This window comes from Mustelus asterias, chromosome 20 (genome assembly GCF_964213995.1).
Source record: "Mustelus asterias chromosome 20, sMusAst1.hap1.1, whole genome shotgun sequence".
Taxonomy (NCBI): domain Eukaryota; kingdom Metazoa; phylum Chordata; class Chondrichthyes; order Carcharhiniformes; family Triakidae; genus Mustelus; species Mustelus asterias.
In genome coordinates this window covers 2,642,198-2,665,563 of record NC_135820.1, presented here as the reverse complement: position 1 = coordinate 2,665,563, position 23,366 = coordinate 2,642,198, and the positions used below count along the sequence as shown (strand labels likewise).

Here is a 23,366-nt window from a genome sequence, read left to right as displayed (position 1 = left end):
GGCATTGTCCAAATGTAGGAAGCATGGCAGCCATTTTGTTCACACAAAAGGTCCTTAAACAGCACTATTATAACGATTGCATTTAACTGATTTTGATGATGTTGGGTGAAGAATAAATGTAGGTGGGGACACCAGGGACAATGAGTAGATATCAAAACTTTTACTTCTAATACCAACATCCTGGGGATGACAGCTGACCTGAACCATATAAATACTGTGGCTCCAAGAGCAGATCAGAGGCTGGGAATCCTGTGGCGAGTAACTCACCTCCTGACTCCCCCAAAGCCTGTCCACCATCTACAAGGCACAACTCAGGAGTGTGAAGGATGCTCTCCATGCCTGGATGGGTGCAGCTCCAACAACACTCAAGAAGCTCGACATCATCCAGGCCAAAGCAGCCCGGATTGATTGGCACCACATCTACAAACATTCAATCCCTCCAACACCGACGCACAGTGGCAGCCGTGTGTACCATCCACAAGATGCACCACAGCAACTCACTGAAGCTCCTTCAACTGCACCTTCCAAACCTGTGAGCTCTACCATCCAGAAGGACAAGGGCAGCAGATACCTGGGAACACCACCAACTGCAGGTTTCCCTTCAAGCCACTCACCATCCTGACTTGGGAATATATCGGCTGTTCCTTCACTGTCGCTGGGGTCAAAATCCTGGAACTCCCTCCCTAACAGCACTGTGGGTGTACCTACACCACATGGACTGCAGCGGGTTCAAGAAGGCAGCTCACCACCAGCTTCTCAAGGGGCAATTAGGATAGGCAATAAATGCTGTCTCATCTGAAATTCTGATGCTCAAGCATTTATCATAAGAGCAAAGACCTAATGGCTATGCTACAGAACGAGAGAATATTGGCTGTTATCAGTCTGTGGGCGATGGAATAGCAAACACTGCAAAAGTTGCATCGTATTTAATGATCAAAATCAACCCGTTATAAAACTGAAAGTAGAATGCAAGGTATCTTCAGTGCAATATTTCTGATCAGGCACAGTCTGGATCAGGAATGCTCCTGATGTCCAATGTCCTACTTGTAAGCGAGACACATTTATTTGCTTGCAATCACGTATACATTAATTCAATTTTGAAAATATATCTCTTGTTCAAAGTCCAAGCCTCTCCGATGACTGGAGCAATTGTCAGAATTAATAATTGTACAGTGCATGTTAGAACAGAATTGGTGATCAAGAGTTAACATTTCAGATGGGTTCAGGCAGCAGGTTCCTAGTGAGTGAATTGTTTGCATTATTAGTGGCCTCTTCCTGCGGGGCTTCTCCCATAATAATGAGGCTCAGAAGAGTTCAGTTGGCTTTGCACGTGGCAGCATTTTCCCCTTGGAGAGAGATTCAAATGCAAGAACATGGTCGGATTTGAGTCAATTTACGTCCCGCTGATGCTCTGCGAAGTGCCTTGGAAGGTTCTACCACTTTAAAAGGTGTTTGGAATTGCAACTTGTTGCCAGCTCACAATTTGCTCTGCCTCCTCTCCGCATGTGCACAGGATTCCCGGCTCCGCCGCTCTCGATTGTAGTTCTATGGCACTGGTCGTCGAACAGCTTGTCTTGGGGGAGGAAGAGAGAGAACATGTTTAAGGGGTATTCAAAGGCCTTCCCCCTAATGAATAGCATGATTCTAATAAATGAAGATTAAAATGATTTAAAAGATTAAAAAGGAAACAAAGCACTGGGAGACGGGGTGGACGGGGGTGGGGGGGGGGGGGGGGGTGGGGTGGTGTAGTAGTACAGCCAAAATGGGGGATGGGGCAGCTGAGCCAAATAGATTGTGGGGGAGAGGACGTAGAGCCATGGAGGAAACAACAGACAAAACCGACAAATCATCTTAACCGTGTACAGAATCTTGTTTACCTCACATGTATACTGTGAACTATCTGATCCACACATTATAAAAAATGACAGAGGCCTTAAAGAGAATCCAATAAAGATTTACAAGGATAACAATAGCACAGAAGTTATACCTTCGGCAAGATGTTACCATTTGGGATTATTTTTCTAGAGGAAAGACTGAGGTGTACCCTTAAAGAGATATTTAAGAATGTGAAAGGAATTGACAGGAGAGGGAGATGGTGGGGGCGATTCTTCCAAAAGTGCTGAATTGGCGAGAAAACTGTTCAAGATCATGACTGTTTCTTCACTTCAACTTCAGACTCGAATCTCCCACACTCTGTGCAACGCAGAGGTCACAATCGTGAATATCATTAAAAGCTCGGGGGGGGACAGGGCCCATTCGTGCCAGAGTCTGACAGTTCCAGAAATCTGTGCATGCGCAGTGGCTCCGATCTGTCAGATCAGTTTGCTGGCCAGCTCGATCGCTGGCCAGCCCGGGACCCCCACAGTGCAGCCCCACCTCCACACAGTCCTATCGTGGCCCGCACAAGCATTCCCGACCTCCCATCCCAAAGCATCCCGATCTCCCCAGCCCCCCAGGCAGACCCCACCCCTGGCAGACCACCCCCCACCCCCCGTCTGCCCTGATCATTGGCCTCTCTCCAGCTCCGACCGGATCCCAATGCAGAGTGCCAGCGGAACTCCGGACCCCCACCAATCGCCACTAAGGTCCTGTCCACAATAGGCCCCACCCAATTAGCCCCATCCATGATAGGCCCCACCCATTGTCCCATAGGCCCCGCTCCCTTGGCACTGTCCGATGCCTGGGGGACAGTGCAAAAGTGCCCGCTGGGCACGGGCACTTTGCCCCTTGGGCACTGCCGGGGGCACAGGCTGGCACTACCAGGGTGCCCATGCCCAGAGGGCACCACCCCGCCACGCCAGATCCCCTGGGGGGGTCCCAATTGCCCCCCCTTCACTCCGGCAGGGTCTCCTGCTAGTTCCCCGAACGTGGGGAGCTCCTCTAAGCCCCGCCGAAGTGACTCCTGGCGGGGTGGGAGATGCTATCGGGTCCGGAGAATTCCATGCCGGGCCCAATAATCACATGTAAAATACATTAAAAACAGATTTAAATTCCTTACCTCTCTTCCCGCTGGTTCCCAGCGCGGTCCTGACTGCGCCTGTTCTCCAGCTGTGGGAGACACGCATGCAGAATCCCGCAAAATGGCCGACATGCGATTCTCCCATCCCGACGCGCCAAAAAACTTGCCATCGAGATGGGAGAATCGAGCCCGATGTTTCCAATGAAAATTGCCCTTTGAGCCTGTTCCATCATTCAATGAGATCGTGGCCAATCTGTAATCTAACTCTGTCTTTGTCCCTACGTCTTAATATCGTTGGATTTCAAAAATCTATCAATCGCGGATTTAAAATTAACTAACGTCGCATCAATTGTCTTTTACAGAAGAGAGCTCCAAACTTCTACCACCCTGTGTGTAGTGTTCACTTGCATTACCTAATTACCTCATGAGAGGTCCCCGAGACCTTGACTTCCCAATGATCGGAAATAGGTTGTAAGAGCTATCTTTTCTCTTAATATTTTGAAATTTACAAGCAATTTACTCCTTTGACTTTTAAATTCCAAGGAATTCACTCCCGGTTTATGTAATCTCTCCTTGTTGCTTAACCTTTGGAGTCCAGGCCAAGACTAGAACCAAGTAATTATCTTACATTCATGGCCAATTCATTCCAATAGGGAATTCAGGAGAAAACTCTTGTAGCATCTGACTGACTTAGCAGTCCTGTTTTACGGTTCTGTGCACACTTATGACTTTCAGCGCCAGCAGACATGTTAGAAGTTATGGACGAGATCAGTGAATCACCAACTCCAATGCTGCACGCCCTGCATTTCAGGATAGTTACCTTTAATTGCATTGCGTAGCACTGATGCTCTGAATGACCTTTTCCATGGCTTTCTTGTATCTGGGCCCCTTCTGAACTCTGTCACAGCATCTGAGAGAAAACGGATGATTTTCCCAGAGAATTCGCACAACCATGGTTCTGTCATCGAACACACCTTGGTGATCCACTTCTACAGGCCTCGCGTGTGTATTTGAAACCTTTTCCAGCAGGATCACGGTGCAAATGTCTTCCCTTTGTACTCCCTGATTCGCTGTTGTGGAATGAACAGATTCATTTCAGTAGCTTTTCCCTTTGTGTGTCTTAATCACAAAAATGGATTCATATTAAAAAGATGGAATAATACAGCACAGGAGGAGGCCATTTGGCTCATGATGGCCCTTTGAAAGGTCTATCCCATTAGTCTCACTATCCCTCTTGCTTTTTCACCCACAGCCCTGCAATTTTAAAAAATTCCCCCTGGGAATTCCTATTGAATCTGCTTCCACCACCTTTTGAGACACTGCGTACCAGGTCATGACACATCCCAATGTGAAGAAAAGCTATCCTCATTTCTCCTTCAGTTTGTTACCAATTAATTTAAATCTATACACCACCGGTCTACCAAGTATCCCGCATGTTTTCTTAATCGCTGGTCAATTTGAAGTGAATTGTTTTGGAAGAATAAAAGTATTACTTTGAACCCATTTCAGAGCATTGCGAAGATCCTCAGTTTCACGGGAAACTTTATAAACAACGAGAACACATGGATTCCTGGAATGTCCACCCATCAGAAGATCTTTATGTACGTTTCCTTCTCCATAACATTCCACTGGAATTAAACAGAACTGCTGCTGAATCAGTCAACGTTACACACAAGGATATTTTATTGATTTTCGGCAGAAATGTAGTTCTTGAGGTTGCGAGAAAGGGGTCAATTATACTCTCAGCAAAAGGAGTGTAATTCACTTTCATACCTCTTTTCCAACCAACCTTCTTTCCTCCTGCTCCCTCCTCAAGCCCGTTCAGTTCCCCTCTCCATTCCCACTCCTCTCCCCCACTCCAGCCCCCAATCTCTGATCCGCTCTCCCCCTTCTCCATATGGTCCCTCTCCCTTGTCGCCCTCACCCCTTCCCCTGCACCTTACCCCATCCTCTTCCCCCACATCCTTCCAAATCCCATCCTCTCCCCTACACTGTCCCCCACAACCTCTCCCCTGCCCCGCCCCCCCACCCTCTCCCTTATACCCCCGCTCTCTACCCCCCCATTCTCTCCCCTACACCCCCACCCTCTCCCCTACACCGCCCCCCCACCCTCTCCCTTATACCCCCCTCTCGACACCCCCCCACCCTCTCCCCTACATCCCCCACCCTCTCCCCTACACCGCCCCCCACCCTCTCCCTTATACCCCCCTCTCTACCCCCCCATTCTCTCCCCTACACCCCCATCCTCTCCCCTGCCCCACCACCATCTCCCCTGCACCGCCCCACCCACCCTCTCCCCTGCACCACCCCACCCACCCTCTCCCCTGCCTCGCCCCCCCACCCTCTCCCCTGCCTCGCCCCGCCCCCCACCCTCTCCCCTACACCCCCCACCCTCTCCCCTGCACCGCCCCCCTCACCCTCTCCCCTGCACCGCCCCCCCCAACCTCTCCCCTGCACCGCCCCCCCCAACCTCTCCCCTGCCTCGCCCCGCCCACCCACCCTCTCCCTTACACCCCCCACCCTCTCCCCTGCACCGCCCCCCCACCCTCTCCCCTGCACCGCCCCCCCCACCCCTCTCCCCTGCTCCGCCCCCCCACCCCTCTCCCCTGCTCCGCCCCCCACCCCTCTCCCCTGCTCCGCCCCCCCACCCCTCTCCCCTGCTCCGCCCCCCCACCGCTCTCCCCTGCTCCGCCCCCCCACCCACTCCCCTGCTCCGCCCCCCCACCCCTCTCCCCTGCACCGCCCCCCCACCCCTCTCCCCTGCTCCGCCCCCCCACCCCTCTCCCCTGCTCCGCCCCCCACCTTCTCCCCTGCACCGCCCCCCCCACCCCTCTCCCCTGCACCACCCCCCCACCCCTCTCCCCTGCACCGCCCCCCCACCCCTCTCCCCTGCACCGCCCCCCCACCCCTTCCCCCTGCACCGCCCCCCCACCCCTCCCCCCTGCACTGCCCCGCCCCCCACCCTCCCCCCTGCTCCGCCCCGCCCCCCCACCCTCTCCCCTGCACCGCCCCCCCACCCCTCTCCCCTGCTCCGCCCCCCCACCCCTCTCCCCTGCACCGCCCCCCACCCCTCTCCCCTGCACCGCCCCCCCACCCCTCTCCCCTGCACCGCCTCCCACCCCTCTCCCCTGCACCGCCCCCCCACCCCTCTCCCCTGCACCGCCCCCCCACCCCTCTCCCCTGCACCGCCCCCCCACCCCTCTCCCCTGCACCGCCCCCCCACCCCTCTCCCCTGCACCGCCCCCCCACCCCTCTCCCCTGCACCGCCCCCCCACCCCTCTCCCCTGCACCGCCCCCCACCCCTCTCCCCTGCACCGCCCCCCACCCCTCTCCCCTGCACCGCCCCGCCCCCCCACCCTCTCCCCTGCACCGCCCCGCCCCCCCACCCTCTCCCCTGCACCGCCCCCCCCACCCCTCTCCCCTGCACCGCCCCGCCCCCCCACCCTCTCCCCTGCACCGCCCCCCCCACCCCTCTCCCCTGCACCGCCCCCCCACCCACCCCTCTCCCCTGCACCGCCCCCCCACCCACCCCTCTCCCCTGCACCGCCCCCCCCACCCCTCTCCCCTGCACCGCCCCCCCCACCCCTCCCCCTTCACCCCCCCCCATCACCGCCCCTCCCCCCTTCACCGCCCCCCCCACCCTCCCCCCTGCACCGCCCCCCCACCCCTCTCCCCTGCACCGCCCCCCCCACTCTCTACCCTGCACCGCCCCCCCCTTCCTCTTCCCCTTCTCATTCCTCTCTTTGGCTCCCCCCACTCTCTCACTCCCCCCATCCCCATTCTCCATGAGCTGTTTCCTACCTTTGTAACGCAGTCCAAGAATCACACTGCTCCAGAAGAAGGGCAGAGTGTTCAAGATATGGAATTGGGCTGAGATGGGAAGGAGATGGCGGATACATTTCCAGATCTGGATCAGTGGATTTAAGAGGAACTGGATAGGGGACTGGATCCAGTTCCAGATCTGGATCTGGAAGGGGGACTGGATCCAGTTCCAGATCTGGATCAGGGTCTGGATCAGGGTCTGGAAGAGGGACTGGATCCAGTTCCAAATCTGGATCAGGGTCTGAAACACCATCTCTATTCCCGGAATTGAACCTGCTGGACGGGGATCTGAGTCAGCCTCCCCCGCTCTCCCCATTGGTCAGAGTCAGCAGCGGCGCCCCCCATTAGGCAACTGAGCAGCCAATCAGAACATCGACAGGGATGGGCGGACCAATTGGGGAACGGAAGAACTACATGCCCGCCGCTGATTGGCCCAGAGCTAACAGAGAGCTGATTGGCTAGATTCAGCGTCTATCATATCTCAAAGCGACTTCCCGTCCGCTGGTTGGTCCGTTCCAGCGGCCGAACTTCCGAGCTCGCCAGTTGGGCGATGCGCCGGAAACTCCATCGGAAGTTTGCACGGGAATTGTCCAAGTTCAATTCCTCGGGGTGACTGTGTTGCTCTGTGAGCTGTGGCTCAGCTGGTGGCTGCAGAGCTTAGAATCATAAAATTCTGGGTTCAAGTCCCACTCTAAACATTCACCCAAAAGTGTGGGAACCATCTGGAAATGTGATTTAAATTGCAGAACTTTGGACTGTTCTGGCTAGGAGTCATAGAATCCCAATGGTGCAGAAAGAGACCATTCAGCCCATCGTGTCTACACCAACACTATTCCACCCAGGCCCTATCCCCGTAACCCCATATATTTACCCTGCTAATTAGGCAATGGCCCAGTGACATTATCACTTGACTATTAATCCAGAAACTCAGCTCATGTTCTGGGGACCCGGGTTCGAATCCCGCCACGGGAGATAGTGGAATTTGAATTCAATAAAAAAGATCTTGAATTAAGAATCTACTGATGACCATGAAACCATTGTCAATTGTCCTTCAGGGAAGGAAATCTGCTGTCCTTACCCGGTCTGGCCTACCTGTGACTCCAGACCCACAGCAATGTGGTTGACTCTCAACTGCCCTCAGGCAACTAGGGATGGGCAATAAATGCTGGCCAGCCAGCGACGCCCATGTCCCATGAATAAATTTTTTAAAAGTCTCCTTAAGGGCAATTTAGCATAGTCATTCAACCTAGTCTTCCCCTTCTGGCTAATTATTGAAAACTGACACCTACAAGACCCTTGGGGTGCTCCCCAGCCCGACTCCCACATCGTGACTCCCACAGCCTACACCCCCTCCCTCACTCCAACCACTAGCACCATGGGACTCCGCCTCCCATCCCCCTACGTCCCCCCTCAGAACTCCTTTCACTCCCCATGGCACAGTGGTTAGCACTGCTGCCTCACAGCACCAGGGACTGGGGTTCGATTCCCAGCTTGGGTGACTGTCTGTGTGGAGTTTGCACATTCTGATCGGTTTCGTCCGGTTTCCTCCCACACTCCAAAGACGTGTCAGCCAGGTGGATTGGCCATGATCAAAGCAAAGGGTTACGGGGACAGGGTGGAGGTGTACGGCCTAGGTAGAGTGCTCTTTCGGAGCATCAGTGCAGACTTCATAGGCCAAATGGCCTCCTTCTGCATTGCATGGATTCTATGGATTCCAGCCACCTCCACCATAGTTCCACAGAATGCGTGGTGTGAGAGAGGAAGGAGGATGCAGACTCCTGGGACATTAGAACCGGTTGTTTGGGTTTGACAGCCTCGATAATGGGATCAACATCTTGGGAGTGGAGATTGACTAGTGTTTTCTGGGGAGAATTTAAATAACTTGGCCAGAGAATGGGAAGCTGAAAGTGGATTCAGACAGAAAAGAAGCAAAGCTGGAAATAGAAGGCATAGAATGAGTGAATATGCAAGATTCAGACAACAAGGAGTCAAAAGTAGATGAGAAAAGAAATGTTCAGTAATCACTGGAATATATTTTGCTGTATGAATCTATTGAATAAGGCAGATGTGCTCAGGATGCAGATAAACATTTGGAAGTATAATATCATAGTTATTAATTAAAGAACAACAGGAGTTGGCAGATCAGCATTCCTGGTTACATTTTTAGTGTGTCTTCACACCCACACTGTTTTTTCCCTTTGGGATATAGTGGGCGTAGTGTGGATAGAGCTTATTAACAAGTGTGCCACAAGGGACAGCATGGTAGCACAGTGGTTAGCACTGCTGCTTCAGAGCTCCAGGGACCTGGGTTCGATTCCCAGCTTGGGTCACTGTCTGTGTGGAGTTTGCACATTCTCCTCGTGTCTGCGTGGGTTTCCTCCGGGTGCTCCGGTTTCCTCCCACAGTCCAAAGATGTGCGGGTTAGGTTGATTGGCCAGGTTAAAAATTGCCCCTTAGATGCGTAGGTTAGAGGGATTAGCGGGTAAAATGTGTGGGGGTGGGGCCTGGGTGGGATTGTGGTCGGTGCAGACTCGATGGGCCGAATGGCCTCCTTCTGCACTGTATGGATTCTATGATTCTATGATTTACCCGTAGAAGTCAGAGAGTAGTGGTAGAAGGGCATCTTTCTGGCTGGAGGTCCGTGACTAGTGGTGTTCTGCAGGGACCCGTTCCAACTGTCTGACAGCAATAGTTATCCATGGAAAGTTAAAGGAATTCAAATCACTTTTGACACCTTAATAACTATCATACTGACCATCACCTGACCTCCACTGCATCACCCAACCGCCCTCAAGCCCTCACCCACTCCCCCAATCCTACCCCGACTACCCTCCCCCACAACTGACTACACCCCCTGCTCCCCACAACCCTGACTATCTTTTAGATTCACTCCCCATGATCACCTCACCACCTCACCACCTGACTCTCCCCCCCCCGCCCACTGACAACCCAAACCTCCTCACTCACCAGCAAACCCTCTCTACCATTTGTACTTTACAGCAGTTAATTCTGTTAAAAAATGGAAGCATGGCTTAGTCATAGGGTCATAGATGTTTACAGCATGGAAACAGGCCCTTCGGCCCAACTTGTCCATGCCGTCCCTTTTTTTTAACCACTAAGCTAGTCTGAATTGCCCGCGTTTGGTCCATATCCCTCGATAGCCATCCTACCCATGTAACTGTCTAAATGCTTTTTAAAAGACAAAATTGTACCCACCTCTACTACTACCTCTGGCAGCTCATCCCAGACACTCACCACCTTCTGTGTGAAAAAATTGCCTCTCTTGATCCTTTTGTATCTCTCCCCGTTACCTTAAACCTATGTCCTCTAGTTTTAGACACCCCTACCTTTGGGAAAAGATATTGACTGTCCAGCTGATCTATGCCCCTCATTATTTTAAAATGGCTTCACTTCTCCCAACTCTCTTGCACTCGACAGAGAGGATTCCTGAACTCCTGCATTCCTGCACTGTGTTTTTCTGAGTTTGAATGTTGGGCGAGTAAGCTGTTAACTCAGATACAGGACTAGGGGTAGGGTGACAATCTTACCGTGACATGGAAATTCTGGCCCATTGAATTCAACAATTTCAGGAATTAGGGTGGGATTTTCTGGCCACGCTTGCCCCAAGACTGGAAAATCCCACCCAAGGTCAACAGACCTTTGCATGTTCCTATCCCGCCTGCTACGATTCCCATGGCGGGTGGGACAGGAAAATTTCCATTCCTTTGCCTGGATTATTTTTGCTTTCATTCAACTACCGATCTGACCCAAACACACTTTATGTTCCTTTTCTTACCTCATCCCCATTCCCTTTGACCCTATGAGACTAAATCTCTCCTGCTACTCAATCTCTCCTGTCTTCCACACTATCAGAGACCTTACTTTGGTCCCTTCACAGCCACACATTGCTCAAAACTTACTTCACATCTGATTTTTCACAGCACTAAGGATACAGAACAGAAACGTTGGCAAAAAACTTATCACCTGGCAGGATTTTCCTATCCCGCTAGAATGAACGGAGATTTGGCTGGCATGGGGGGGCAAAATGGCAGATAAGATCATGTCCATTAACTCTGTTTCTCTCTCTCAGTATCTCCAGCATTTCCTGTTTTTATTTCCGATTTCCAACATCCGCAGTACTCCACTTTTCAATCCAGCCTAATTTAATGCTCCTTCTACTGTACCATCCATCCTCACAGCTGAGGTTGTTTCACCAATATTGTTCACCCCCACTCACCCCCTTTTCTCATCTCCACCACCCCACACCTGCGCACAGACCAGGACTTGTTGACCACAATACAATCCAACTATGCTGCCTTTTGATTTTAAGTATCCACATTAACTGCACCTTCCCCCCACAAACCTTCCACTCAAATATCTTCAATTTGTGCACCCATTTAGTGTTTAAACTCCGCTCTACATGAATATAGTTTCCCACCTTCCTACTTCAGGATGATTTTGCTGCTTATTCTGCAGCCAGGATTGCCAACACTGAGGGAGTGACTGGCGTACCTCAGGGGTCAGTGCTGGGACCACAACTTTTCACAATATACATTAACGATTTGGAAGAAGGAACTGAAGGCACTGTTGCTAAGTTTGCAGATGATACAAAGATATGTAGAGGGACAGGTAGTATTGAGGAAGCAGGTGGGACTTGGAAAGGTTAGGAGAGTGGGCAAAGAAGTGGCAGATGGAATACAATGTGGAAAAGTGTGAGGTTATGCACTTTGGAAGGAGGAATGGAGGCATAGACTAATTTCTAAATGGGGAAATGCTTAGGAAGTCAGAAGCACAAAGGGACTTGGGAGTCCTTGTTCAGATTCTCTTAAGGTTAACGTGCAGGTTCAGTCGGCAGTTAGGAAGGCAAATGCAATGTTAGCATTCATGTCGAGAGGGCTAGAATACAAGAGCAGGGATGTACTTCTGAGGCTGTATAAGGCTCTGGTCAGACCCCATTTGGAGTATTGTGAGCAGTTTTGGGTCCCCATATCTAAGGAAGGATGCGCTGCCCTTGGAAAGGGTCCAGAGGAGGTTCACAAGAATGATCCCTGGAATGAAGAGCTTGTCGTTTGAGGAACAGTTGAGGACTCTGGGTCTGTACTCGTTGGAATTTGGAAGGATGAGGAGGGATCTTATTGAAATTTACTGGATACTGCGAGGCCTGGATAGAGTGGACGTGGAGAGGAAGTTTCCACTGGTAGGAAAAACTAGAGCCAGAGGGCACAACCTCAGGCTAAAGGGACGATCCTTTAAAACTGAGATGAGGAGGAATTTCTTCAGCCAGGGAGTGGTGAATCTGTGGAACTCTTTGCCGCAGAAGCTGTGGAGGCCAGGTCATTGAGTGTCTTTAAGACAGAGATAGATAGGTTCTTGATTAATAAGGGGATCAGGGGTCATGGGGAAAAGGCAGGAGAATGGGGATGAGAAAACAAATCAGCCATGATTGAATGGTGGAGCAGACTCGATGGGCCGAGTGTCCCAATTCTGCTCCTATGTCTTATGGTCTTATGGGATCTGCAGGGTTGCAGCAGGGGCTGGATCATCAGCAGCACAGTAAGAAGTCTCACAACACCAGGTGAAAGTCCAACAGGTTTATTTGGTAGCACAAGCCACAAGCTTTCGGAGCGCTGCTCCTTCATCAGGTGAGTGGGAGTCGTGTTCACAAACAGGACATATAAAGACACAAACTCAATTTACAAGATGATGGTTGGAATGCGAGTCTTTACAGGTAATCTAGTCTTAAAGGTACAGACAATGTGAGTGGAGAGAGGGTTAAGCACTGGTTAAAGAGGTGTGTATTGTCTCCAGCCAGGACAGTTAGTGAGATTTTGCAAGCCCAGGCAAGTCGTGGGGGTTACAGATAGTGTGACATGAACCCAAGATCCTGGTTGAGGCCATCCTCATGTGTGCAGAACTTGGCTATCAGTCTCTGCTCAGCGACTTTGCGCTGTCGTGTGTCGTGAAGGCCGCCTTGGAGAACGCTTACCCGAAGATCAGAGGCTGAATGTCCGTGACTGCTGAAGTGTTCCCCAACAGGAAGAGAACACTCCTGCCTGGTGATTGTCGAGCGGTGTTCATTCATCCGTGGTCGTAGCGTCTGCATGGTTTCCCCAATGTACCATGCCTCGGGACATCCTTTCCTGCAGCGTATCAGGTAGACAACTTTGGCCGAGTTGCAAGAGTATGTACCGTGTACCTGGTGGATGGTGTTCTCACGTGAGATGATGGCATCCGTGTCGATGATCCGGCACGTCTTGCAGAGGTTGCTGTGGCAGGGTTGTGTGGTGTCGTGGTCACTGTTCTCCTGAAAGCTGGGTAGTTTGCTGCGGACAATGGTCTGTTTGAGGTTGTGCGATTGAAGGCAAGAAGTGGAGGTGTGGGGATGGCCTTGGCGAGATGTTCGTCTTCATTGATGACATGTTGAAGGCTCCGGAGAAGATGTCATAGCTTCTCCGCTCCGGGGAAGTACTGGACGATGAAGGGTACTCTGTACTCTTGGTTTTTCAGCCTCAGGTCACTGTCTGCGTGGAGTTTGCACATTCTCCCCATGTCTGCAAGGGTTCCCTCCAGGTGCTCCGGTTTCCTCCCACATTCCAAAGATGTGTGGGTTAGGTTGATTGGCCATGCAAAATTGCCCCTTATTGTCAGGGGGACTAGCAGGGCAAATACATGGCGTTACGGGTTAGGGCCTAGGTGGGATTGTGTCGGTGCAGGCTTGATGGCCCAAATGGCTTCCTTCTGCACTATAGGGATTCTATGAGTGATGGTAAAGCCTGTTTTTTGCTACAGGGTTTTAATAGAGCTGGTGTGTTTGCCTATTGATTTATGTCACAAGTATTCTTACATTAACACTGCAATGAAGTTAGTGTGAGAATCCCCTAGTTGCCACATTCAGGCCTTGTTCAGGTACACTGAGGGAAAATTTAGCATGGCCAGTGCACCTAACCAGCATGTCTTTCGGACTGTGGGAGGAAACCGGAGCAGCCGGAGGAAACTCATGCAGACATGGGGACAATGTGCAAACTGCGCACAGACAGTGACCCAAGCCGTGAATCGACCACGGGTCCCTGGTGCTGTGAGACAGCAGTGCTAACCACTGTGCCAGCATACTGACCACTGTGTTCTTGTTCAGTACAAGCAGGTTGTTTCTGGGGTTACATCTGGTTTTGCAATATGCACAATATTTTGTCTAATTTCAATTTAATTTTAGCATCCTGGATAATTTGATTTTGCACTCGCGTCTAGCCAGAGTTGGCAACCCTGCCCGCACATGCAAGAGCGCCAGTCCTTCTGCCTGTTAACCTATATTCCTCATCTTCATTACAAAATTGCTAAACTATAGCTTTCTGCACTATCCAAACTTCTTTCCCAGGATTATCTGAAACCCCATGTGATGATACTTTGCCTTTAAGAAACTTATTCGAGCCATGATCTTGTGCACGGTCTGTTGTCGCAGTTCTATGCACTTGGAGCCGGTTCTGCCGACCGACATCCTGTATTGTTGCTGCAGCAACATAATTGCTTCTAATGACTAGAATGTTGGTTTTAATCTGAACTAATGCTGTTCTGCTGTTTTCCCCTGGGATTTTGCAGAGTGGGACTTCATTTGGATGATTGGTCATGTGACGGGGAAACTGAGCTTACACAGAATATTCAAGCTTAGATGCTGCATTTGGAGTTGAGAGAGATCAGTGTTGCTCTTTTCCCCGCTTTGAAGTTGGAGACTGGAATCTGCCAAGTGATAAGTTTATTTCTTGGAGATTCTGCTGTATCAGAGTGGATCATTCCCTGAGAGTTGCTGTTTTGGAAACTGCTGTCTGGATCTCTGGTCAAAAGTGTTAAAAGACTGAAAATCCAGCATCACATGAGTATACTTGTGCTAACTAATTCTGAAGAAGGTGAATGTCTATGGGGTATTGCTTTAAATTAGAACAACAGAGATAGCTAGCTGTTAACGATTGCCATGTCAAAGTATTTCAATTGGTAAAAGTTATGCTAATTAATTTTGTTATATACTAACTGTGTTCTTAAAATAAAGTTTGCTTTGATAAAAGCTTCCGAGTGGATCACTGGGATCACGCCTGGAGTGAAACATCTTATGCTCAGCCTAATTCCAAAATCAAATGTAAACGTTGAGGTCGAGGCCTTAACATTGAACAGAGGTTTCTGCAATGCTACTTTAAATGTCACGTTTCCCATCAATTGTTCGGCTCAATCGGCCCAACCTACTTTCTCTAGTTCCAAACTTGTAACACTAAATCCTGGCTGGAACTGGAACTCTCATGCGAAATACTGTTGTCAACTGACAATTTCAAAATGAAAGTGGTAAGATCTTTGTCAACTCGGGATATCGAAGTGGACAGATCGAGTGAAAATGTTACTTTTACACAAAATACTAGAACGGCGGAACATGTTTGAGGGGCTGAATGGCCTGCTCATCAGAACCATTATGGTTTTTTTTAACACGTAAACTGATCCTGACACACTCGCACCTTTTCCCATGTTGTACGATTGTGTGCCAAATGTTTTGGGATGTACTGGACTGTTGCAAATTAGTCCATAAATTTGAAATCATGGGTGGGATTCTCCCAAAAAAATTATAAGTGCCAAAATTGCATAAAAACTGAAGTAAATCTCACTGTTTTTTTCTGCAGGGATTTCAAAATGTATCTCTCACACTCTGTGCACTTCAGCGGTCATCAGCGTGAATATCATTAAAAAGCTGTGGGCGGAGCCTATTCCCACATAATGCTGAGCGGGCCACTGCGCATGCGCTGAACTGTCAGAATGGAGATCGCGCATGCACAGTAGCCCCGCACTGCTGGCCTCCCGATCGCTGGACAGTCCCGCAACCCCGCATTGCTGGCCATGCAACAACCACCCACACCACCCGATCGCTGGACTCCTGGACATGTCCGAGCCAGCCCCAAGGCGCCCCCCCACCCCCCGGCAGGCCGACCCCCCCCCCCCCCCCACCCTGATAGTCAGTCCCTCCCTTTGTCACAGCTAAATGCAGAATAGCAGTGGGACTCCCCACCCCACTGATCTCCCTCGCAGAGACCCTGCCCCCCCAAAGACCCCCTTAGCACTGTTCGATGCCTGGTGGGCAGTGCCAAAGTGCCCCCTGGGAATTGCCACTTTGCCTCTTAGGCAGTGCCAGGGTGCCAAGTTGGTAATGCCCAGGAGGCATCCCCCTTAACCCTGATCTCCTGGGGGATCTCCATGACCCCCTTCACTTCAGTGGGGTCAGGCCACCAGCTCCCCACTAGTGGGGAGCTGTTGTAAACCCTGCTGAAGTGAAACACTCCGGGGCGGGGGGGGGGGGGGGAGGCTACCAGGCCTGGAGACTTCAGTCTCGGCCCGCTAATCACATCACGGCGCTGATGGCTGACGGCGCTGGACATCTGGCGGCTGGAGACGCGCGGAGGCCATTGCGCCCAGTGGGAAGCCCACTACACGGCTTCCGCTTGAGTCTTCTGGCCCACCGAGGGCAGCAGGCTGGGAGAATCACCCCCCCCATATGTCCAAACATCCTTATCACTGCAACTCCCTCCATCATCTTGTCTGCTTTTAAAACACTCATTCCCGCCTTCCCTCCAGACACGTCTATTCCAATGCACACCTGGCCAGTCTCTCAACTTCAACCTCCCGTACACATGATCACATCCATAACCTTATTACTACCTGTGTCCTAACTCACACCAAGTCCCATTCACCCATCACTCCTGTTGCTCACTGACCCACATTGACTCCCAGAGTGGCAGTGAATCGATTTTAAAATTCATATCCTTGTTTACAAACCTCTCCATGACCTGCCCTCCTTTTGTAATCTCTTCCAGCCTCTAAAGCACTCAGATATCTCTGTTCCTCCAATTTTCTCCTCTTGTATTGTTCCACCATCGGTGACCATGCCTCTGGTATTTGGGCACTCAGCTTCGGTTTGCTCCCTACGTTTTTCCACCTTCAACTTTCTCCTCTTTTATGCTGTGATACTTGGGAGTACAGTAAACGGTGAGGGAGGGACATAATAAAATTTCAAGAGGAGATAGATTAGTTGGTGAATTGGGTGGACACATGGAAGATGAAATTCGCCATAAACCAAACAGTACAACTTAAAGGGAATGCAAGACCAGCGAGAGACAGAGAGACAAATCTTTGAAGGTGGCAGGATGGCATTGTTCTCATTCCTTCACTGAAAAATAAACCACCAGGCATGTTCATACCTTCCAGCTGTTTCTTCCCCATTGCCTCATCATATTCCCGGAATGATTCAGCATCTACTGAGTTTCAGCCTAACCTATTGTCACAAAGCTCTCGCATTTTGTTTTCCATCCATTGATGGAGACCCTGATGTTGGTCTATCTATATTACGTGTAGTGCTTCTGACTTTATCTACTGCACTGTCTCCTCTATGCTGAGCGGACCCAATGCAGACTTTCCATTCAGTCAGTCCAGGTGTTCCTGAGTTTCTGTTTTTTTTAATTCCCTGCTCCATTCCCACACTGATCGCTCTGTCTTCAGCTTCCCACACCATTTCAATAAAGCTCAATAGAGGCTGCAGGAACAACATTTCACCTTTCAGTGAGGCCTCAACATTGACTTCAATAATTTCAGATGTTTCCTCGGACAGCAGGTGATAGTAATGTTCTGCTGTAACCATTTAGGTATCCTCCAGACCCACTTCATTAACCTTGTTTCCAACTTGTACCCTTCTCTCGCCTTCACAGAGTTCATCCCCAACTCTCCACTTCCCTTCTTAAACCTCTCTTTTTCCTTCCCTTCTTCAACTTCTCTGTCACCATTTCTGCTGAAAGGCTGTTACCCAACTACACACACGTCTTTACTGACTACAGTTTCTACGATTCTGCTTTGTGCAGGACTGTACTTCATTCCCACAGTGTCTCTGTATCTATCGCATCTGATGAGGCAACCTTCCAGACCAATGTTTCCGAAGTGTCTTCCTTTTTTCTCAACAAGGATTGCCCCTTCCCCCCAGCCCCCTCACTGCCATCAACATCCTTAATGTCCATTCCATTCTGCTGTCAGTCTCTCCCCCCACCCCCATCAGAACCATGATCAGGTTCCCCTTGTCCTCAATTTTCACACACCAGCCTCTGCATTCAACAGATCTCCTTTACCAGCGTGATGGCACCTCCCCTTCCATTCACTTTCAGTGTTCCAAAGGGATTTTTCACTTGACATCCCAACACATCTCCTTTTGAAGGCATCATCCCATGCAAGTGGGGTAATGCAACACCAGTCCTTTTGCCAGTCCCTACTCACTCCATTCATGAGTTACTTGTACTCATTTCAATTGCATGGAGTATTCACTGCTTATGATCCATTTCCCTCTATTTCTGGTGGAAGTTCGTTGATCTTAAAAGTTAAGTGCCTTTCTCTCTACACAGATGCTGCCTGGGTACATTATGGTCCAATTCAGATTTCCTGTAAACTTTTTGTTTTGTTAACCCAGCTAACAGAAGGCTTTATTTTTAAAATGAAGTTAACGTTTAGATTCCAACAATGAAAGAAAAAATACTTGTATTGAGTTAAGAAATGAGGATAATTTATTAAACAAGCGATAGTATGCAAATTAATCAATCAGTATCAGGAGACAGTGGGTAAGATTCGAACTGCCTCTCGATTTAAGGCTTAATGGTGCAGCAGATGTGATACTTGGCAAATCTGGGCTTGAAAAGGAAAACAATTGCAAGCGCACAAGAGCAAATGGAGTGACACTAATTACACTATTCTTTCAAAGAGCTAGTACAGATACATTGGGCCAAATGGCCACCTTTGTTTTGCTTCTGTGATTATATCTGCCATAAATGTGCATCGAGAGTAAATACATTAGACCCTCAGATACCAATCATTCCTAAATGATCAGCAAGCTTCTAAATAAAACCAGTTTAGAAGAGAATGGATTTTCATGTTGACATTATCAAACTAGACTGAGTCTAGATACAGAAATAGGATTTGTTATACAGTCCTGTGTAAGATTAGGTTTGTCCATTACTCTGTTGCTGTGAAGTACTGGTCTACATTCCGAACCATATTTTCCAGAATGTACAGAGCAAGAAAACATTGTGTCTCCTCTATCGTATCACCTTTCCACTGATTCGAAGCAGCAAACATAGTTCGTTGTTCCATCCCGGTACTTTCTGACAAATTTGCAAACTAGGAGAAAAAGAAAAGAGTCGGGTTTAAATACAGTGATCATAAACTAGTCTAGGTGATTGTATTTTCCAAATCAGAAATCTGACCAACCTTGTCTAAAAAGCTGATTAACTGGCCATTTATTCTCTTGCTGTCCTTGTGAGAGCTTGCTCTGCACAAATTGGCTGTGAGGTTACGAAAAAATTATATGAGTTTAAAATCTGTACAAATATGCGACAGCCAATTTGTGCACAGCAAGATCCCAAATCAATAATCAAACAAAGAACCTGATAATCTGCATTTAGGTATTGATTGTGTGATAAATAATTTGCCAGGATACTTGATCATCTTCAAAATAGTGCCATGTAATTCTTTACATCCATCCAAGAGAGCAGACAGTTTAATGTCTTATTGAATGCAATGGAAAGCTTGTTGTACTGCCATACAAATGCCAGGCAATGGCCATCTCAAACAAGAGAGAATCTAACCATCGCACCTTGACATTCAATGGCATTACCATCGCTGAATCACCAACTATCAACATCCGGGGGGGTTACCATTGTCCTGAAACTAAACTGGACTAAGCATATAAAAATGGCTACAAGGAATAGGAATCCTGTAATTCGAGTAACTCATCTTCTTATTTCAAAAAAATGTCCACTATTTACAAGGCACAAGCCAGGAGTGTGTGATGGAATACTCTCCACTTGCCTGGATGAGTGCAGCTCCAACAATGCTCAAGAACCTTGACTCAATCCAGGACAAAGCAGCCCGCTTGATCAACATTCTATAAAAACACTATACATCCACTCCACCACCAATGCAAAATGTAAATGTTGCCGTAGACCCAGAGGACCATCGGCTGCTCTCCTCTTTCAGAAAGAGTTGACTGGTGGTCAATTAACCTGAGGATTGCCACACTTCAGGCGAGGGACAAGGTTGAGAAGGTGAGCCTTCATGAATAATCTCAGCCGGTACAGGAATTGAACCCACACTGTTGGTGTTGTTCTGCATCGCAAACCCGTCATCCAGCCAACTGAACTAGCCTTTGAAATAATGTGGAGCAGGTTAGAAGCTAGGATTCCTGTGGCGAGTAACTCACCTCCTGACTCCTCAAAGCCTCTACACCATCTACAAAGCACAAATCAAGAGTGTGGTGGAATACTCTCCACTTGTCTGGATGAGTGCGGATCCAACAACACTCAAGAAGCTCAGGAACATCCAGGACAAAGCAGCCCCACTTGGTCAACAGCTGATTGTTTTAAACATTGACTCCCTCCACCACCGATGTATAGTGACAGCAGTGTGTACCATATAGAAGATGCAGTGCAAGAAATCACCGAATATTCTTCAACATCATCCCTGTACCGTGACCTCTACCCCGAGAAGGACAAGGCAGCAGATGCATGACTCCACCACCTCACCACCTGCAAGTTCCCCTCCAATTGCACACCAGCCTGACTTGGAAATATATATGTCACTGGGTCAAAAATCTACGAACAGCACTATGGTTATGACACAAGAACTGTAGCAGTTCAAGAAGGCAAACCAAAAGCATCTTCTCAAGGAACTAAGGATGGATAATGAATGTCACCCGTGATCATGATGCCCAGATCCTGACAACATTATTGTTTGAAATTGTATTGATATGAAACTACATTTTAAAATTAATTTATGCGATGTGGGCGTCGCTGGCTGGGCCAGCATTTACTGCCCAACCCTAAGAGACAACCATATTGCTGTGGGTCTGTTGTCACATGGAGGCCAGACCAGGTAAGGATGACAGATTTCCTTTGACAAATTCTACAAATTAAAACATTGCTATTACCTTCTCCTGTAGTTGTTTACATTCATAAACGTGATGATAATCACTCTCTGATATTCCTAATCGGTCAATATTGGTTCCAACCACAATCCTATAAACATCTGAAAAGAGACTTTTGATGAATGTGAGTGTCACATAAAAATGAAGCTGAGATCAGAAAAAAGTAAAATCAAGACTTACAATTTGCTGCCACAAGGGTTTGTAGATCGTGAAACTTCTTCATTGTGGCCAGAGTGATGTTGTCCATGGTAAAGGTGTTAAAGATGAATATGACTGCATGAATCACATTTTCTGGAATGACTGGATTCTGAGCATCAGCTGAACTAGGATTGAAATTCTCCAACTGAGGAAAAGGAAAGTGAATTTGCTGAATGAAAGCTACCATTAATTTTCTGAGCATTCAGGTGAATGTTTACTGCTCGGGTTGAGAAACTGAGTTACAGAGAAAGGTTGAATAGGTTAGGACTTTATTCCCTGGAGCGTAGAAGAATGAGGGGAGATTTGGTAGAGGTGTATAAAATTATGATGGGTAAGATGGAGTGAATGCAAGCAGGCTTTTCCGACTGAGGCTAAGGGAGAAAAAAATCAGAGGGCATGGGTTAAGGGTGAACGGGGAAAAGTTTAAAGGGAATATTAGGAGGGGCTTCTTCACACAGAGAGTAGTGGGAGTGTGGAATGAGCTGCCGGAAAAAATGGTAAATGCGGGGTCACTTTTAACATTTAAGAAAAACTTGGACCAGTACATGGATGAGAGGGTGTGGTCCAGGTGCAGGTCAGTGGGACTAGACAGGAAAATGGTTCGGCACAGCCAAGAAGGACCAAAAGGCCTGTTTCTGTGCTGTAATATTCTATGGTTCTGTGGTTCCTATCAGTCAAGGACAATTCATTTAATTCACTAATCTCCTGAGATTCAGATTGGTCCCAGTTGGGAAAGGTCACCTTCTCTGTCAGATTTTAACTGTGTCTCTTCATCTAACAATTTCTATTTTTCTTCAGGTTCATTTATTTTCTCTTGGCTTTTATCTCTTGCTCTGTCCCTGTGTGTTACTCTTGGACTATTCTCTAGGTTTCAGTTACTCTGTTCCTGTGTGTTACTCTTGGACTATTCTCTAGGTTTCAGTTACTCTGTTCCTGTGTGTTACTCTTGGACTATTCTCTAGGTTTCAGTTACTCTGTTCCTGTGTGTTACTCTTGGACTGTTCTCTAGGTTTCAGTTACTCTTTTCCTGTGTGCGACTCTCGGACTGTTCTCTATGTTTCAGTTACTCTTTTCCTGTGTGTTACTCTTGGACTGTTCTCTGTGTTTCAGATACTCTGCCGCTGTGTGTTACTCTTGGGCTATTCTCCATGTTTCAGTTACTCTGTTCCTGTGTGTTACTCTGGGACTGTTCTCGATGTTTCAGTTGCTCTTTTCCTGTGTGCTACTCTCGGACTGTTCTCTATGTTTCAGTTACTCTGTTCCTGTGTGTTACTCTTGGACTGTTCTCTATGTTACAGTAACTCTGTTCCTGTGTGTTACTCTTGGGCTATTCTCCATGTTTCAGTTACTCTGTTCCTGTGTGTTACTCTGGGACTGTTCTCGATGTTTCAGTTGCTCTTTTCCTGTGTGCTACTCTCGGACTGTTCTCTATGTTTCAGTTACTCTGTTCCTGTGTGTTACTCTTGGACTGTTCTCTATGTTACAATAACTCTGTTCCGGTGTGTTACTCTTGGACTACTCTCTGTGTTTCAGTTACACTGTTCCTGTGTGTTACTCTTGGACTGTTCTCTATGTTACAGTAACTCTGTTCCGGTGTGTTACTCTTGGACTACTCTCTGTGTTTCAGTTACACTGTTCCTGTGTGTTACTCTTGGGCTATTCTCTGTGTTTCAGTTACTCTGTTCCTGTGTGTTACTCTTGGACTGTTCGCTATGTTACAGTAACTCTGTTCCGGTGTGTTACTCTTGGACTACTCTCTGTGTTTCAGTTACACTGTTCCTGTGTGTTACTCTTGGGCTATTCTCTGTGTTTCAATTACTCTGTTCTGTGTGTTACTCTTGGACTATTTTCTATGTTTCAATTACTCTGTTCTGTGTGTTACTCTTGGACTATTTTCTATGTTTCAGTTACAATGTTCCTGTGTGTTACGCTTGGACTGTTATCTATGTTTCAGTTACTCTTTTCCTGTGTGTTACTCTTGGACTGTTCTCTATGTTACAGTAACTCTGTTCCTGTGTGTTACACTTGGACTATTTTCTATGTTTCAGTTACAATGTTCCTGTGTGTTACGCTTGGACTGTTATCTATGTTTCAGTTACTCTTTTCCTGTGTGTTACTCTTGGACTGTTCTCTATGTTACAGTAACTCTGGCCCGGTGTGTTACTCTTGGACTACTCTCTGTGTTTCAGTTACTCTGTTCCTGTGTGTTACTCTTGGACTGTTCTCTGTGTTTCAGTTACTCTGTTCCTGTGTGTTACTCTTGGACTACTCTCTGTGTTTCAGTTACTCTGTTCCTGTGTGTTACTCTTGGACTATTCTCTCTGTTTCAGTTACTCTGTTCCTGTGTGTTACTCTTGGGCTATTCTCTGTGTTTCAGTTACTCTGTTCCTGTGTGTTACTCTTGGG

General features: G+C 48.5%; 2 protein-coding genes across 2 annotated transcripts in view; both read right to left on the bottom strand.

Annotated features, from left to right (window-relative positions):
- Nucleotides 1-911: 911 nt before the first annotated feature.
- LOC144508359 (uncharacterized) lies at nt 912-7,086 on the bottom strand. The gene is made up of 4 exons (XM_078236211.1): nt 6,761-7,086; nt 4,453-4,587; nt 3,780-4,029; nt 912-1,573 (listed from the first exon to the last, which is right to left on the bottom strand). Exons 1-3 carry the CDS (start codon nt 7,032-7,034, stop codon nt 3,782-3,784), a joined length of 657 nt encoding a protein of 218 aa, XP_078092337.1. The 5' UTR covers nt 7,035-7,086; the 3' UTR covers nt 912-1,573; nt 3,780-3,781.
- Nucleotides 7,087-18,327: 11,241 nt separating this feature from the next.
- Nucleotides 18,328-23,366, bottom strand: part of LOC144508205 (uncharacterized) — a 58,915-nt gene continuing 53,876 nt past the window's right edge. The window contains exons 12-14 of the mRNA XM_078236022.1: nt 20,943-21,105; nt 20,766-20,863; nt 18,328-18,958 (exon numbers count right to left, since the gene is read on the bottom strand). Of these exons, the coding sequence (XP_078092148.1) occupies nt 18,794-18,958; nt 20,766-20,863; nt 20,943-21,105 (426 nt within the window). The 3' untranslated portion in view covers nt 18,328-18,793. The remainder of the gene's footprint in view (nt 18,959-20,765; nt 20,864-20,942; nt 21,106-23,366) is intronic.